Here is an 18,290-nt window from a genome sequence, read left to right on the forward strand (position 1 = left end):
TTACCTCTTCAATTAAAATACGTGGAAGGTGCATCAACAAACGGTTAATGTTGCGACATGACGATCTAACATTTTGGGGGCACCTGAAGAGTAATTAATTCCTTTATTATATAAAACTAATTTGCAGATACGTAGCATGTCGGAGTGATGGAGGCGAGAAATAAGAATAGCACAACCTTAACGACCATGACCCAACACCTCGCGGGCCGCATATACCTCCTTATGTAACCCACGATATTTAATATTAAAACAGTTCAAACGAGGGTTGTGTGAATCAATTCAGTATTTGTACAACTGTATTTGTGGGAGGGTTCGCCCTTTAAAGATTAGTTACATGTTTGCGGGTAAATTTAGGAAGGAGCGAGACCTGTAGCGGGTACAGTACAAGTGTCTGGGATCTTCCATATCCACAGTAGTACTTCCGGGTGTTCCAGGTTATTTTTTGTTTTGTTTGGAAACCTTTTCATTTCTTCGCCTGCGTGATTATGATTGCTATCAAAACAAATGTAGTCTAAAGTAAAGGTGTCTCTTTCATTGTACATATTAACGAATTACTTTCTACTTTTGGCCCGTTGAGACGAGAGTACTCCATGTCCAGATGTTGAACTCAGCCACAGTCGGTGGGATATGTCGCTACGTTTGGTGTGAAGTACATTACGCTGATATGACTTCGTCTTCTGCGAAATGAAACGCGTGGTTATCATTTTAGTATCTTTACTTTTGACCCAGTGCTCAGAGAGTACTCCTGAGGATGACGTACACGCCGAGTATGGTGAGTTTGGGACGGGGCGACTTGAGAGGCTTCATCATGTGAAGTGGGAAACCTAGCCGTATTCTTTGTGAACATGATTTTTTATATTAAGTCAAACTTCTAAGTTCATTCAAGAGAATAGTAAATTTTGTATCTGAATAACAACTTAAACACATCTGTGATTTAATAATATGAATGGACCGAGAGTTGCAGAGTTACAATTTGGGGTGTGTGTGTTCTTTTTACATTTACTCCTGAGAAGACAAATACTTCTGCAATGAAGCCTCCAGCTAGTTGGGAAAGTGTTTCAGGTCCTGTCTTACACTCCTCAGGTCACCTCGGTTCAGTGCTTTCAGACTTCGACGTACTGAGCTTGTCCAGTCTGCAGCAGCACTCGGTTGGTAAGAGAGATGTGCAGACCCGCACTCACGCCGAGAGACTCATCAGCTTCACTGCCCTACAGAGGTCTGTCCACTCTGGTCTCTAGCACCTGTGTGTGTGTGTGTGTAAGGGTTCTCAACTGCACTTTAAACTGTATGAGCTCATAGAACTGCTACCACAGAAGCTAGGGATGAACCCTGCCTAACTGACTGTATTTAATGAAGTCACCAATGATCAAAAGTGATATTAATCTTTATTGCTGAGCGTCATGGAGATGTTTCATAGCCAGTAAAGCACTACGTTACTGGGTTTTTTAGGGGGGTGTTTTTGGGCAGGGGGGTGTATGCATGAGTGATGCCTCTAGCTGTAGTCTGGACTGTCTTGCCAGGCACTTCCGGCTGTACTTGGCCACCAACACAGAACTGTTCACCGACGACTTCAGTGCTGTGGTGGTGGGAAAAGACCATTCGCAGGAAGCCTACGAGGTCCAGAGGCAGAACTTCTTCACAGGCCACGTCATAGGTAGTCGTGCGCACCATTTCAGTCAGTCATCTCAGTTATAAATCAATGATTGGCATTAATAAGTGCTGGCATGACGTACTTGTTTTGTGTTTAGATTGGAAACACAACACTCTTAGAAACAGAGCACTAGTCATTGAGGACATATCTTTAGAAAAATGTCTTCATTATTTCATTATTTGTATTATGTGTAAAGGACATAGGACTGATAGTGTGCACTGTTTACATTCTCCAGAATTTGTTGATTTCATATATATGGTTTAAAATGTATACATCTTTAGTTACTAAAATAAATTATAATTGTGGTTTGTTGTAAGTAGAATTAAAAATATATATATATTTTGACCAATGCTTTTAGAGGTCTTTGAGTCAATTAAATTATGGGTATTACATGTGTATTATAGGTGATAGACCTAGCTACCTAAGTTTACATCATTGGTGGTGTGTGTTAGACAAAACTATATAAGATTACATCATAGATGATGTGTGTTAGACATAGCTGCATTAGATTATATCATAGGTGTTGTGTGTCAGACCTAGCTACATTAGATTATATCATAGGTGGTTTGTATTAGACCTAGCTACACAAGATCACATCATAGGTGGAGTGTTAGGCCTAGCTACACAAGATCACATCATAGGTGGAGTGTGATAGACCTAGCTACATAAGATTACATCATAAGTGGAGTGTGTTAGACCTATCTACATAAGATTATATCATGGGTGGTGTGTGTGTTAGATCTAGCTACATATGATTACATCATAAGTGGAGTGTGTTAGAACTAGCTACATAAGATTATTTTATAGGTGTGTATTAGACCTAGCTACATAAGATCACATCATAGGTGGTGTGTGTTAGATGTAGTTACACAAGATCACATCATAGGTGGTGTGTGATAGACCTAGCTACATTAGATTATATCATAGGTGTTGTGTGTTAGACCTAGCTACACAAGATCACATCATAGGTGGAGTGTGTTAGACCTAGTTACACAAGATCACATCATAGTTTGTGTGTGTTAGACATAGTTACACAAGATCACATCATAGTTGGTGTGTGTTAGACCTAGCTACACAAGATGACATCATAGTTGGTGTGTGTTAGACCTAGCTACACAAGATCACATCATAGGTGGTGTGTGTTAGATGTAGTTACACAAGATCAGATCATAGGTGGTGTGTGATAGACCTAGCTACATTAGATTATATCATAGGTGTTGTGTGTTAGACCTAGCTACACAAGATCACATCATAGGTGGAGTGTGTTAGACCTAGTTACACAAGATCACATCATAGTTTGTGTGTGTTAGACATAGTTACACAAGATCACATCATAGTTGGTGTGTGTTAGACCTAGCTACACAAGATCACATCATAGTTGGTGTGTGTTAGACCTAGCTACACAAGATCACATCATAGGTGGTGTGTGATAGACCTAGCTACATTAGATTATATCATAGGTGGAGTGTGTTAGACCTAGTTACACAAGATCACATCATAGTTTGTGTGTGTAAGACATAGTTACACAAGATCACATCATAGTTGGTGTGTGTTAGACCTAGCTACACAAGATCACATCATAGTTGGTGTGTGTTAGACCTAGCTACACAAGATCACATCATAGTTGGTGTGTGTTAGACCTAGGTACATAAGACCTTCCAGTGCGCTGTGCCCCCATGTCTCTGTCCACCTGTAGGGGAGGAGAACTCGCGTGTACAGGCGCACATTGATGACAGTGACTTCACCGCCCACATCCTCACCGATGAAGCAGAGTACAACATTGAGGTTAGTGACATACAACTGGAGACCTGCCATGACTTCCAGTAGGGCACAGTAGCCCTTCCATTAGTCCTCTCTGTCCAGTCCCACAGGACACAGTAGCCATGATTACCTGTCCTCTCTGTCCAGTCCCACAGGGCACAGTAGCCATGATTACCTGTCCTCTCTGTCCAGTACCACAGGACACAGTAGCCATGATTACCTGTCCTCTCTGTCCAGTCCCACAGGGCACAGTAGCCATGATTACCTGTCCTCTCTGTCCAGTCCCACAGGACACAGTAGCCATGATTACCTGTCCTCTCTGTCCAGTCCCACAGGACACAGTAGCCATGATTACCTGTCCTCTCTGTCCAGTACCACAGGACACAGTAGCCATGATTACCTGTCCTCTCTGTCCAGTCCAACAGGGCACAGTAGCCATGATTACCTGTCCTCTCTGTCCAGTCCCACAGGGCACAGTAGCCATGATTACCTGTCCTCTCTGTCCAGTCCCACAGGACACAGTAGCCATGATTACCTGTCCTCTCTGTCCAGTCCCACAGGACACAGTAGCCCTTCCATTAGTCCTCTCTGTCCAGTCCCACAGGACACAGTAGCCATGATTACCTGTCCTCTCTGTCCAGTCCCACAGGACACAGTAGCCATGATTACCTGTCCTCTCTGTCCAGTACCACAGGACACAGTAGCCATGATTACCTGTCCTCTCTGTCCAGTCCAACAGGGCACAGTAGCCATGATTACCTGTCCTCTCTGTCCAGTCCCACAGGGCACAGTAGCCATGATTACCTGTCCTCTCTGTCCAGTCCCACAGGACACAGTAGCCATGATTACCTGTCCTCTCTGTCCAGTCCCACAGGACACAGTAGCCCTTCCATTAGTCCTCTCTGTCCAGTCCCACAGGACACAGTAGCCATGATTACCTGTCCTCTCTGTCCAGTCCAACAGGGCACAGTAGCCATGATTACCTGTCCTCTCTGTCCAGTCCCACAGGGCACAGTAGCCATGATTACCTGTCCTCTCTGTCCAGTCCCACAGGGCACAGTAGCCATGATTACCTGTCCTCTCTGTCCAGTCCCACAGGACACAGTAGCCATGATTACCTGTCCTCTCTGTCCAGTCCCACAGGACACAGTAGCCCTTCCATTAGTCCTCTCTGTCCAGTCCCACAGGACACAGTAGCCATGATTATCTGTCCTCTCTGTCCAGTCCCACAGGACACAGTAGCCATGATTACCTGTCCTCTCTGTCCAGTCCCACAGGACACAGTAGCCATGATTACCTGTCCTCTCTGTCCAGTCCCACAGGACACAGTAGCCATGATTACCTGTCCTTTCTGTCCAGTCCCACAGGACACAGTAGCCATGATTACCTGTCCTCTCTGTCCAGTCCCACAGGACACAGTAGCCATGATTACCTGTCCTCTCTGTCCAGTCCCACAGGACACAGTAGCCAGTCCATATATACGCTTGGCAGAATATTAGAAAGAAGTCAATGTCTGTCATAGTGTGCAAACCTTTGTTCTTTGCATGCGTGTGTGTGTGTGTGTGTGTGTGTGTGTGTGTGTGTGTGTGTGTGTGTGTAGCCTCTGTGGAGGTTCACGGGTGGTGCCCGGGATGAACGCTTGCTGGCGTACCGCTCAGAGGACATTCGGAACGTGAGCCGGCTGGCCGCCCCTAAAGTGTGTGGCTACGTCACGACGCCAGCGAGTCAGCTGCTGCCTGAGAGTGTGAGGACGGCCTCGGCACTGGAGGAGGAAGAGGAGGGTGAGGGATGTAGAGCTTGTGTGTGTTGGTGTGAAGCTCAGACTGCTCGCATGGAACCAAATGTGTTTTTTCCTCATAATTGTACCAGTATGTGTGTAGTACTTGGGAGGATGGTGTGTGTGTGTGTGTGTGTGTGTGTGTGTGTGTGTGTGTGTGTGTGTGTATGGTGGGGGGAGGGTGATCTAATAGGTATGGATTTTTTATTTCTTTAAACAGCACACTGTCTTGCCAGATTTTGCTTACTTGCTTTGTGGTCTGGGTCTCTCACACATTATGCAACTCTTTGCTCAGACGTTGTGTGTGTGCTCCATGGCTTGCGTCTCCTCTGTGAGGTTTTATTATTCACAGAGGCCTAATTAGGGCTGGCTGTCACGGCACAGGGAGCCGACGGCCTGTCCGTGGGACTGGGGCAGGACGGGGGGAGTGAGGGGTGAGATGATGCCCTGTGTTCTTGGTACCACCAGCGCTGATGCGCCCGTGGGCTTTTGCGGTGCCCTGCACAGCTGGGGCGGAGCTCTAGGGTCGCACAGCTCTGCAGTTCAGCAAGCAGGAAGTTCTTAATGATCTGTGGGGTTTCAGATGTGTTTATTAATTACACCAGCCCAGTGGTAGGAAAATTATGGATTGTGATTTCGGAATGAAACGTCTTCCTCTGGTGCTATTTTCATCAGTGTTCCTGAGTTGTCAGAAGAATTGAAGGACCCCCTGTCTCGGTGGCCATTTTCCGCACATGCGGCATTATAGCTTCCCCCACAAAGCCAGTCACTTAGAGGAAGAAACTGCCGTAAATGCCTTTTTTTTTTTTGGCAAAAAAATTACCAGTTCTCAGGATCACTGACAAGAGTTTAAGAGATAATGGTAAGTGTAGAAAATGAATTTTTTTAACCTGAAGTGGCCTGAAACATTAAGCCTGACAGGTCCACCACTTTTGGTGCAGGTCAGAGTTTGAAACTTCATCTGCCATTGCTAATGTTAACTATGATCTATGACCTTTGGTTCCTGTTGTTGGATAACGCATACATAGTGTTAACTAAAATGATAATATTGTGTAAGTGGAGTGTAGTATTCCCTGGGTGCCTCACCACTGCTCTGTGTGTGTGTGTGTGTGCGTGTGTGTGTGTGTGTGTGTGTGTGTGTGTGTTTACTCCGGATGGGTTTAATGCAAAGAAAAGTTTTCCAGAGGGGATTAAAAATGGTATTTCTTCTTCTAGACAAACATTTTCCAAATGTTTTCTACACTTTTCACTTTTTCAGCATTTTATATTCAATAGTTCAAGTTTCATTACCATCTTGCAGTTATTTTTAGCGCATTTTAGAATTTGAAAGCAACTATAGAGATTGAAAACCTCTATAATGAAAACCGATGAGTTAGATAGCATTTTCTGATATTCTAATCACACCAGTTTGATCATGTTTCACAGAGACCAGCCTGAACTGTTCACAGTGGTGTGATCATACTCAAAGGATTCAAATGATCGCACCATACTCTCTCTTTCACACTCTCTCCCTCTCCCTCTCTCATGCCTTTTCACAGAGCACTTGCGGGAGAGGAGACAGCCAGTGGACCACAGTAAAAACACATGCCCCCTGCTGCTGGTGGCAGACTATCGCTTCTTCAGACACATGGGTCGCAAGGAGGAAAGCACTACCATCAACTACCTGGTGAGGGCGCTGGCCACTCTCACGGCTTGGCTTAAGCATTTCGCATTTAGTCAGGGCCAGTTTTACAATGCAGCAAAAAATGTTGAAAGGGCTTTGTTTGGATCCCCCAATCCACTCTTTGGATAAACAGGAACCTGGATCAGAGAACTTCTCTGTGGGCTGTGTTTCAGTTGTGATGTGTGTTGTGACCCTGCAGATTGAGCTGATCGACCGTGTGGATGACATCTACAGAAACACATCTTGGGACGAGGAGTTCAAGGGCTACGGTGTTCAGATCCAGCAGGTGTGTGCGGATGTGGTCCTGAACTTTATTTGTGGCAATGCTGTGGGTCTCATTGGTTGTAGCTTCCTCGTGCAGAAGTCACCCTGCTACCTTTTGTTTTGTTAGATAATAATTAACAAAATCCCCACCCCAGTGGAGCCCGGGCAAGCCCACTTCAACATGAAGGGGAGCCCGGTGAAGAACAGAGATGTGTGGGATGTCAAAAAGTTGCTGGAGGTCAGACAATTTTTTCAGCATGTCCTCTGAATGGTCGCAGTAGTTCTACATAATCATTGTCATCACCAAGCAGTCTTGTTGTTATTGCTTTTTTCTTTTTAATTCCGATGCTTTGGTTTGGTACATTCTTTCCAAAGTGCAAAATGTTTCTGTTTCCTGCAGCAATTCAGCATTGACATTGCAGATAATGCCTCCAGAGTGTGCCTGGCTCACCTGTTTACTTATCAGGACTTTGACGAGGGCACCCTGGGGCTCGCCTACGTCGCCCCTGCTAAGGACGGACTCCCTGGAGGCCTCTGTTCCAAAGGTGAGTCCACTTCTTCCCCACCATGTTCACGTGGTGTTCCCACTCCCTCGTGTAATGAAGGCAGTCACTGCTGTTGTGACCAGTGATGCTACAGTGTAGATGTTCAGACACCTGGTTGTTCTGTTGACGTGGAGAATGACGCCATGTGCTCTGTTGCGTTGTTTTGTTTCTCTTTTTTTGTTTAAAGAGGGTTTTCAATCGAGGGACCGCGGTGCCATGTTCCTGAACACAGGTCTAACCAGCACAAAGAATTATGGGAAAACTATTCTGACTAAGGTTAGATAATGCTTCAGGTGTTGCTTCACACACACACACACACACGCACAAAAACAATCAAACCAAAGTTCCGGTTCTCAACATGAACAGGAAGCTGATCTGGTGACCACTCATGAGCTCGGACACAACTTTGGGGCTGTCCATGACCCAGACGAAGTTCCTTTCTGCGCCCCCAGCGAGGACCAGGGGGGCAAATACGTCATGTATCCCATTGCTGTGAGTGGGGACCGCTCCAACAACAAGGTTCTCATCCTCCCAACGCACCGTTCAAACGCCACAGCGCCGCCACGCTGCTATTTCGAGCCTGACTTCGCCCCTCCGTGGGCGGATGCGATTGACGCCTGTGTCGTGGCTCTCTGCTTGTTCGTAGATGTTTTCCATGTGCAGCAAGGACTCCATAGTCAAACGTCTGAGGCACAAAAGCTTGTCCTGTTTCAAGGAGAGGAACAGTAAGGTGTGTGGCAACTCACGGGTGGAGGAGGGGGAGGAGTGTGACCCGGGGCTGCTCCACCTCACAACTGACCCGTGCTGCACCACCACCTGCAAGCTGCGGATGGGCAAGCAGTGCAGGTAGAGCGCCCTCGTGTGGCGGCACCACAGTACGTCCTCTTGAACTTCAGAGCCAAAGCTGCAGCAGTGTGACAAATAATTGCGCGGAATGAAGATAAATCTTGCAATAAATCTGTCCGCCATTTGACGTGATTAAAACGGTATTCAGCCTTTTTCTATGTTTTCGATGTTTTTCGACGTCTCCGTCCCCTCTGACTCCAGTGACAGGAACAGCGCGTGCTGTAAGAACTGCATGTTCGAGAAACCGGGGAAGCAGTGCCAAGAGGCCATCAACGCCACCTGCAAGGGCGCCTCCTACTGTCCAGGTGACACCCCGCACTTCAGCGCCGAACCGTGCTCTTTCCGAACTCTGGACGTGCCATATCCTTACACGCAAAGTGAGGCAGACGTAAAGGTTTTTTTAATAACTGGATTGGTGTTTAGTCAGAAGAGTTACTGAATTGCACACTGCTACGATACTCCCAAGATCGTTATTAGCCTTAATGAGGTTCACCTGTAATGGTTCTGACCTTCTGACCCCACCAGGGAACAGCAGTGAGTGTCCTCCCCCGGGGAACCTGCCAGACAACACCACGTGCGTGGACAGCGGTCAGTGTCTGAGGGGGGAGTGCGTGCCCTTCTGTGAGGCGTCCCAGAAACTGCAGTCGTGCGCCTGCAACGGTGAGCGTTTCCCGACCAGCACACCGATCTGGGCCACATTGCAGCGAGCAAAATCATACGTTGGCCAAAGTGAAAGTTTTGGCTTTGTTGTACTTGTGCGACATTGTCCGTCAAATCGGTCGTGTGGGTTAGTGCGCCGAGCTAACAAACCCCTCCCCCTCACAGAGACGGACAGCTCGTGCCAGGTGTGTTGCCGTGGCACGAGTGGCGTGTGCTTGCCGTACCGTGATGAGCGGGGCCGCTTCCTGTACCTGCGCAAGGGCAAACCCTGCACCGTGGGCTTCTGCGACGGCGACGTGAGTGACCCGCGCTTAGCGCTCGGGATCGGGCCCGACGAGACGATTGTCGGAAAGACACTCGCGCCAGTTTTTTCGAAGGTGCGACCTTTGTGTGTGCTTGCAGGGTAAGTGCATGAAGCAGGTGCAGGACATGATCGAGAGGCTGTGGGACTTCATGGACAAGCTGAACATCAACACTTTCGGTGAGTCGTCGGCTGGCCGCGAGTATGGCGCGAGTATGGTGTGAGTATGGTGTGAGTATGGTGTGAGTATGGCGCGAGTATGGCGCGAGTATGGCGCGAGTATGGCGCGAGTATGGTGTGAGTATGGCGCGAGTATTACGGTGATGCGAGAGTGCTCCTGTTCCCTCAGGGAAGTTCCTGGCCGATAACATCGTAGGCTCGGTGCTGGTTTTCTCCCTGATCTTCTGGATTCCTCTCAGTATTCTTGTCCACTGTGTGGTACGTCTCGCACACATGTCGATCGGCTTACCGCGCCACGAGCGCCTTCTTCTGTCAACGTGCGCGTAATTGTCACTATACTGTACTCGTCTCTAACCTGCAGGACAGGAGGCTTGACCAGCAGTATGAATTCAACAACAGATCGCTCTTCTACCCTAGTGTAAGTATTATACTCAGCGCAACAGTGTCGTTGACGGTGTCAGTAGGCAGCAGATATCATTATGTGTGTGTTCTTAGAGCGCAGAGTTGCTGAGCACCCTGGAGTCAGCCTCCGTGCGCATCTTCAAGCCATCCCCAGTGGCTTTTCCCGCCATACCGCGCCTGCACACCGTGGGGCCCCTGCACTCCAGCTCCACGCCCATGTTCCCGCCCACCGCCGTCATCCCCGCGGCGACCGCGACCGCTCTGGGCACGCCCCCCGGCGTGGATCACCAACGCATGGCCACCATCCAGGAGGACCCAAGCTACGACTCCTACCTCGGCGATCACGTCCTGGGGGAGGAGTTCCCCGTGCCAAGCTCCGCCCCCCGCTCCTTCGAGGACCTGACTGACAGTTGGGAGCAAGGCCTGCCTTTCCGAATGAGCAGACACAGACCCAGGAAAAGCAAGGAGACGGAGTGCTAAAAAAAAAAAGTGTTGGGTGTGCTGAGATGTGATCGAGCTTCCCGGTGGAACCACTAGGGGCAGCGAGGAGCGAGTGCCTGTGTGTGAGAGGTGAAACTGAATAAGCACTGCTTGCATAAGCAATGTGTGGGATGATGGTTACGTAATGCTCTTATAATCTATAGTATTCAGAAACAGCCAAACTGAAGGAAGTTTGGCTTTGCAGGCTCTGAAATTCCATGTAGTGTCAAGAGAGCGTTTATTGCTAGGATGTCTGTAAAATGGCTGCTGAGGTGCATTTTGGGATACACACTATTCTTGTTAAAGGCTGTTGAAGCCATTTACAGACCTGTTGAGCTAAACTGCCATGCAATACATCAGGAGAGACGTTCAGTGGACTGGGTATGGTTCAACTGTACCTGTCCTTACTGCTGCGACCCTGGGCCTCTTTAGTTGTGTTTGAACTTTACAGAACGTAATGAATTCTAACTGGTGGTCACGTTGGGGCAGTGTTCTGATCTCCCAGACCTGGAGAGGTCAGCGTTCCCCAGTGTCCCCTACACTGACACGTGTGGTGACGGTGTCAGCCGGAGCCTTTAGCTTAGATCTGCCTGCAGTCGGGTACACACGGCTGTATCTCCCAGGAGAGAAGACTGTCGTGTTACCAGGAGGTATAAGTTGTTCCATAGTCATATAAGTGATGCACTTCTCATATTCACCAGCAACTTAAGACTTAAACCAGCATCTTCAATTGATCAATTCCATGTTTTTATCTGGTGCTCTTTTATGCCAAAGAAAGTCGTACGCTATTCAGTGTCTGTTTAGGGCTTCTTCTTAAATAACTGACAGTAGTCTACATTGATGGTGTAGTGTGCAGATAACTGGCCTTTTGATTAAACTGGTATTTGAAAATACCAGTATAAGAAAATAATTTAGTAACGTGTGTGAAATGTTTCAGTTTGATGTAATTTTTTTTTACAGAAGCACTGTTCAGTGTACCTTTGGGTAAATCCAAACTGATTTCTGCTGCACTGTTTTTGCAGATATGTTTGTTAACTCTTTGTATTCTGCAACATTCAAACTCCTACAGTACCGTAAGCACAAACCTGTAGGTTGAACATTAAGGACTCCATTACACTCAATCGCCATAAGGCTGTCTTCCACTGTAGTTTAAATGAAATTGATACACAGTACAAATGTTAGTTTTTATAGCTTTTCTTTGCATGCATGTTTTCTTTGTTAATATATCCTAATGTTAATTTTACTTGGTACTTAAAACGGACGGGTGACAATCTGCTTTATACATTTAACTCTTTATTTTTCCTCTTTCCTCTGGTGTCAAATCCTGTGAACACCTTCAGTCAACAGCACTGCCGTTGTGATACTAATATACTGACTGAAGTATTAAGAATGTGCATGTCATAATATTTTTGATATTTGAATGAAAGAAATACAAATGTTATTTACACCGAATATTGGTCACTTGTGTATTTATGATATTCAAGTCCAACTGGAGAGAACTGTACTTCTTTTATTCAATCAAAATATTTAATCAAAATATTGATCCAGAGAAATCACATCTCATTTTTAATAAGTTCAAAGTAGAAAGAGACAAAGTTCACACTATTACAGGTATTCAAGCTACGGTTCCTGATTTCCTTAATTCAGAATCTTAACCCTCGGCCCATCATTGCCGTTACTGTTTTGCCTTTGCATGATCCAAGCCGAGGGGCCCTGGTGCCGTGACCCGGGTGGAGCGGCGCGGGTTTGGCTCGCTGCTTTAGAGCCGCCTGCCCTCTGGGTCTCCGCTTCCAGCTCACATCACGGGGTTCATGGCGTCATAGAGCCTCTGCACGGCCAGCTCCACCATCTCTCGGAGAGACTCGTCGTCTGCGCTGCCTTCCTCGTATTGCACGGTCTGCACACAAGGGCCGGGGGGGGGGGGGGGGGGGGGGGGGGGGGCTTACCAAGGACGTAAAACACGTGCACGTAGCTGCCACTTTAGGGCCCGATGATCCTCACCTTTAAATCCAACTCTATCCACATTTTTGGAATCACTGGATGAATAATTCAACTTTATTTCCACCGTCACTACACCGGACTCATGAGTATAAGTTGAGTGAGAAACCAATGAGAATCCAGCTGTACTGGGGGGTTTTCAGCAGCACACTCACCCTCGACTCCAAGCTGATGTAGGCAGTCTTGCCATCCACTGTTATGGACAGGTTGTTTTTATCCTTGAAGTCCACACACTCCTCACCAAACATGTCCCTGTAAAGTTATGGGTGAAGCGTATGCAACCATAGACGAACCTCATTATTACCGCCTTCTGTCAAATCCGTAACATCAAACAAACGTTTTGAAGATGTTCTGTGAGGTTCGTACTGGAACATGATCTGTAGTCTGTTCTGGAACACGTCTAGGTCCACCTTCTCTTCTTTGGGCTGCATGACTAGAATAAAAAGATGATATTTATATACATCCAGCACTTTTTATTTATATCGAACGTTTGACTGGTTGGCCAAAACCACATCCTTACGTTTCTGGGCTTTTGGATTGGACTGCACCTCCAGGACCACTGTGGTGACGGCGTCGGCGTACATGTCGTTCAGCGGGTTGGCGGTCCACTGTAACAGAACGGGCACACGGATGTTTGGGTTAACGTCCCTCCCTGCGCTCATGTTCTTACGCACACATCATCAGGGCTCCTCCAGCCTCAACTCACCTCCAGGGTGACCATGTTGACATCATGAACCAGTGTGATGCTGTTAAAGATCCTCAGTGTGGTTTTCTCAGCTGCTTCTACCTCCTCAACGTGCCCTAAGACACACACACACACACACACACACACACACACACACACACACACACACACACACACACACACACACACACACACACACACACACACACACACACACACACACACACACACACACACACACACACACACACTTGCTAGGCTCTTCCCTCACATAAAGGTTTTATGGTACCAGAGGCTAAACAGCTCCAGCACAAACACCCAAGCCAAGCGAGTTCATTTGCACTTTTACAACATTCATTGTCCAAAAAAAACCCAAACAAAACACTTTGTAAAGTGAAAAGTGCTTATTACAACAAATGTGGAGACATTCATAAAACGTGACAGTAACTGCCATAAGCAAAACAATGCAATGTGGTATTTAATTCTTATTTATAAAGTTACCATGCTGATATTAACACACCAGTATCTGCTTACCACTGTATTAAATTTACTTGTACCCAAAGTGAAAGCCAATCAAAACAGACATGTAAATGTGACAGTATATAATGAACATTCACACCAAGAGACATGAGTCCAGTGGCACACTGTAAAAACATAATGCATTTGTAACTTTCACCAAGACTGCAATCTGCATAGTTTATGACTCACATCTGCTTATATTTGACTATATCTGTTTATAGATACCTAATTTCTTATGGCAAACGTTGAGGGATTCTGATTCTACTTAAGCATGTTGCCTTCTTAGGGCACTTCTACTATAAAGTTTGTCATCATGTTCTCTCATTTAAACAGTCTTTTAAATAAATGTCGATTAACTAAATAGGGACGTGTTGAACTGCATGAGAGACTAAATAATGAGAAGACATCACCAAAACCAGTTTCCTACCAGGAAATTGACCAGCGGATAGGTTGAGGATATATTTCATTTGTGGTGTGTTGTATTATAAATATCTAATGTCATATGCAAAGGAGGACATGTTGATGAACGAGGAACTAGCGTTATTTGCCGTTATCATATTACATTTGTCAGTAGGTTTTATAAACTTGATCCAATGACCCCGGGCCCCATATTCTGTTTCACACACAAACCCAGGACACACACCTGCTAAATGGCGTAGCTGACAGTGCAGTAGGTTGAAGGGTCCACTGTAGGGAATGGCTTGGCTCTGTCTCACCGTGCTCATAGCCAGGTCTGTGTAATCTACACAACGGACAGAAAGCGTGAGAGCATGCACACGCCGCCTCTCTCCTGCTTACGCTCCGAGACAACGGCAACTCACTGGAGAGGTCCGAGGGGGTGAGGATGTGGTAGCTGAAGTTGCGTTTGACCAGGATCCCAGAAACCCTTTGACCCTGCGCACACTTCTTATCAGCTAGAGAGCCCATTACCTGGGGGATCACACACACACGTACACGCACAGAAAAATCGTAAGCTACCAAAAAAAGTTGACAGTTTGAACCAGTGTTCATACTACAAGATTTTACAGGACGTTTATCACGGTCCCAAAAATACTGCAGAACACAGGAGGAGGAGGAGTGGAGTTTTCACCTTGGCCAGTTTTTCTCCTCTGAAGTTGAGCGTGACTGCCTCAGTGTTGCGGGGGTTATGCACCTCGATGTGGACCTCATCGTTGTCTTCATACTCTCTGATGAGAGCCGCCTTCAGACGGGCCATCTCGTTCTGCTCCCCATGCACCAGGATCTGAACATCACACACACAGAGCGAGGAGCACGTCTCTATGAACATTCAGCATGAGGATTGGTGGTGATCCAGCGGTATTTGGTTCTCGGAGGAGATGGCTCACCACGTGGGGGGGTTTGAGCGCGCGGATGAACTCGCTGGTCTGCTGGTAGTCGGTGTGGGCCGAGAAGGAGATGTAGTCCACCGACATCTTCAGCTGCAGCTTCTGGCCCGACATAGTGGTGATCTCCTCGGGCTCGGACATGATGTGCTGCACGAGCGCACACAACAAGGACAATGAGGAGAATGCTGGTCACCTGCACGTCTTCCTTCATTTGACGACGTGAAGACCGAAGGGAGAGTGAAATAAGCTAAATGCTCGAGCTAACGTGGGCGGGGTCGTTTGAGGTCCACACCTTGGCGAGCGTTCCCTCCACGCAGTAGCCGGCGATGATCACGCCATTCCTCTTGTCCGTGCACCAGCTCTCAAACAGCTCTCTGGAGAGACCACTCTGCATCATCCCCGGAGACGCCATCACCACGCTGGGGCCGATGTCATCAAAGTGGTCCATGCTCTGCAGGGGGCCACAATGCGAGGGGGATAAGTCACGGTCCAACTTCTGCGTGGTGTCACGTCCGTTACGGACACTGACAAGCCTAAAATTAATGATCTCAAACTATACCCATTTTACGTGAGTGGACCCGTTTGCTTCACATAAATGTAGTTTTATGTATGTTCGTTTGTTTGCAATTTCAAAATGACTGCAGATTTTTGCTAATTTTGTTGCAATAATCAAAACTATTTAAAAAGTCATTTAAAACTATTAATAAGTGCCATTCCTGTTAAATAAATAAAAAAATTCACTAATCATCTTGCACTACACATGAGCACAGACTTTGCCATAACACAAATGTAATTAATAATCTGCCATGCTTCCAAACTGACTGAATATTTGCATGTTCCTGAAAAAATGTAAAACAGTCCCGATTTGTCTGTGAGTTTATCGCAAACTTCAAGTCTCGTGAAAAGGCTTTGAAGCCTAAATAGAGTGATTTCACCATATATACTGTATTCATCGTATTTTACAAATTGGCAATCAAATCAGCCCCACGGCCCCCAGCTAGCAGTGCCCACCTTGAGGTTGCTGATGTGCTTGAAGACGAAGGGGTTGTTGATGTTGATGGCCTTCCGTATCTTGTCGTTCATGGCGTTGACGTAGGTCTGGTACACGGCCATGCACTTCTTGGCCAGTGACGATGCGTAGTATATGGGAATGTCGTGGAGCTCCGGGTGATTCTGCCAGTACTCATCTGAAAGAGGCCACACGCACTGTCAGCGTCTCTCCGCGTTCTTCCGTACGAACCGAGACAGCGTTTCCCTGCCGTTCCTTTACCCAGGATGAGCAGCAGCTCCTGGGCACGGCCCAGGGCGAAGACGGGGATGAGGCAGCGGCCTTCCCGGTTCACTATGTCATGGACCGTGTTACAGAAGCGCGCCTCTCTCTCCTCTCTCTTCTCGTGGATGTGAGTGCCATATGTAGACTCCTGCAAACAGGAAGAGGAGAGACTGTGTTAAACTGAAGAAGAAATGACACAGGTCGGACTAACCGGGAAGGATTAACTATATCTATATTAACTATATCTAGTATGGCATAGAGTAAAAGTACATGTTTGGTCCTTACAACATGAAGTAATATTACCATGGTGCTGTTACTCACAGTGATGAGGATGTCTGGTTTAACACTGGGAATCTCTGCAGCCATCAGATGTCTGTCTTCTTGACGAGAGAAATCTCCCGTATAAAGAATCTATTTAAAGAAAGGAGACCCTGCGGAGGTTACTAACATGATGAGCTGTGCAGGGATATAGATTAAAAAAATTAATGAACTAACTTCACCCACCTTCACGCCGGCAATTTCTATCATGAACATGGCCGCCCCCAAAACATGGCCAGCATGGTAGCACCAGAATTTAATGCCAGCCACCTCTTTGACCTCATGGAAGTTAATCGTCTCGATCTTGTCCATGCTCTCCTCTAGGTCCGTCTCAGTGTACAGCATGTCATCTGCTGAGATATTACTGGAGACACAGACGAGAACAGAACATAAGACGTAGCTCCGTATCTATGCATCAGTCAGAAATCTTTAATTACCAAAAGAGGTTTCGTCAAGTACGAGAAAAGAATGTGGATCCTGTCTACCTCACTTTGACGTAGTCTGAAAGTAGCCACCGGTAGATGGCTTTGGTTGCATGGGTCATGAAGGTCCTTCCTTTAAAACTTGTTTTCTGTAAAAACCATGGCAACGCCCCACAGTGATCCAGGTGAAAACTAAGCATGGAAGAAAAAGGGCAGTATTAAAACATGGTTCAAATCAAAATACATCCATAACACTGACTTAGCTTTAAATCAAACTGAAAAGGACCCACTGGCTGATGAGGAGAAGATCTATTTCAGCAGGATCAATCAAATCAATGTAAGGCAGCGCATCCATACCCTCCAGACCGGGGTGGATGCCACAGTCCAGCTGTTGAGACAGAACCATTACAGCCAAGTCGCTGTGGAACATGTCCAGACGCCAAATGTCCAAGTCAGAAGAAACGTACCATAATTTTACGTCCTTTGAATTCCAAAATGATGCATGATCTTCCCACTTCTTGGCCAGCACCTCTGTCAACGTAACCAAAGAAATAATTGCGAATAATACGTCAAACTTGGAAAATTCGTAGCAATGATTTTGAAGATTTGTTTATTGCTATCTGGCACAGTTAATAGTGTAACATTAATAATATAATAACTTAGTAACAGTAGTAAACATTCGGCTAGCAGCGTAGCTAGCTCATGTAGCTGTAACGTACGGGTTTGAATGAACTCACAGGGGTCTAATGAGGAGTTGGTCACTTTCTTCAGCGGGCACCGGGACGTCAGCTTTACGTTTCGTAGCCATATTGACAGAACACCGTTTTTTAATTAATTTTTCACTAGTTATCCAGCTAGCTAATCCATTTGCAGCTAATTGTTTTACTATATTAAAGACAACGCGTCTGCCCTCATTTCTGATGTGAATATCTTCTACAACAACAACTTCCGGTATTGTGCTACACTTCAAAATAAATGTCTAACTTTTAACTAATTCAATCGGTGTTAGAATCACAGACCGTATATAGTTTGAACTTAAAACTTGAGGGTATTTAAACAACAATGTTTAAAATTGTCACATTTCATTAGATAAAGAATGCAGTTACATTTCATATAGTAGATTAATTCGAACAGTCTTTAGTGCTCATATATAATGAAAGCTTGTAATGCATTATAAAATATTGTTCTTTTAATAAACA

At 46.3% G+C, this 18,290-nt stretch overlaps 2 protein-coding genes across 3 annotated transcripts; one reads left to right on the plus strand and one right to left on the minus strand.

Annotated features, from left to right (window-relative positions):
• The first annotated feature begins 378 nt into the window (after nucleotides 1–378).
• On the plus strand, nucleotides 379–11,982 carry adam17b (ADAM metallopeptidase domain 17b). Of its 2 annotated transcripts, none has more exons than XM_076993152.1 (19): nucleotides 379–772; nucleotides 1,084–1,216; nucleotides 1,521–1,654; nucleotides 3,348–3,436; nucleotides 5,013–5,193; nucleotides 6,728–6,855; nucleotides 7,052–7,138; nucleotides 7,244–7,354; nucleotides 7,517–7,661; nucleotides 7,849–7,937; nucleotides 8,028–8,153; nucleotides 8,308–8,507; nucleotides 8,709–8,812; nucleotides 9,033–9,167; nucleotides 9,333–9,463; nucleotides 9,570–9,648; nucleotides 9,818–9,906; nucleotides 10,010–10,066; nucleotides 10,144–11,982. In XM_076993152.1, exons 1-19 carry the CDS (start codon nucleotides 685–687, stop codon nucleotides 10,528–10,530), a joined length of 2,493 nt encoding a protein of 830 aa, XP_076849267.1. In that variant the 5' UTR covers nucleotides 379–684; the 3' UTR covers nucleotides 10,531–11,982. The 2 variants fall into 2 exon arrangements, with proteins under 2 accessions (XP_076849267.1, XP_076849266.1); XM_076993151.1 differs by having other exon boundaries at nucleotides 380–772; nucleotides 8,028–8,180.
• A 38-nt stretch (nucleotides 11,983–12,020) lies between these two features.
• cpsf3 (cleavage and polyadenylation specific factor 3) lies at nucleotides 12,021–18,032 on the minus strand. Its single transcript, XM_076993153.1, has 18 exons — nucleotides 17,829–18,032; nucleotides 17,559–17,622; nucleotides 17,382–17,479; nucleotides 17,155–17,283; nucleotides 16,856–17,033; nucleotides 16,673–16,762; nucleotides 16,349–16,499; nucleotides 16,090–16,265; nucleotides 15,371–15,529; nucleotides 15,079–15,225; nucleotides 14,823–14,975; nucleotides 14,554–14,662; nucleotides 14,376–14,474; nucleotides 13,235–13,329; nucleotides 13,049–13,136; nucleotides 12,895–12,961; nucleotides 12,684–12,780; nucleotides 12,021–12,427 (listed from the first exon to the last, which is right to left on the minus strand). The coding sequence occupies exons 1-18, from the start codon at nucleotides 17,897–17,899 to the stop codon at nucleotides 12,326–12,328; spliced, it is 2,073 nt and encodes a 690-aa protein (XP_076849268.1). The 5' UTR covers nucleotides 17,900–18,032; the 3' UTR covers nucleotides 12,021–12,325.
• Between the last annotated feature and the right edge of the window lie 258 nt (nucleotides 18,033–18,290).

Source organism: Brachyhypopomus gauderio, unplaced genomic scaffold (genome assembly GCF_052324685.1).
Source record: "Brachyhypopomus gauderio isolate BG-103 unplaced genomic scaffold, BGAUD_0.2 sc104, whole genome shotgun sequence".
NCBI lineage: Eukaryota > Metazoa > Chordata > Actinopteri > Gymnotiformes > Hypopomidae > Brachyhypopomus > Brachyhypopomus gauderio.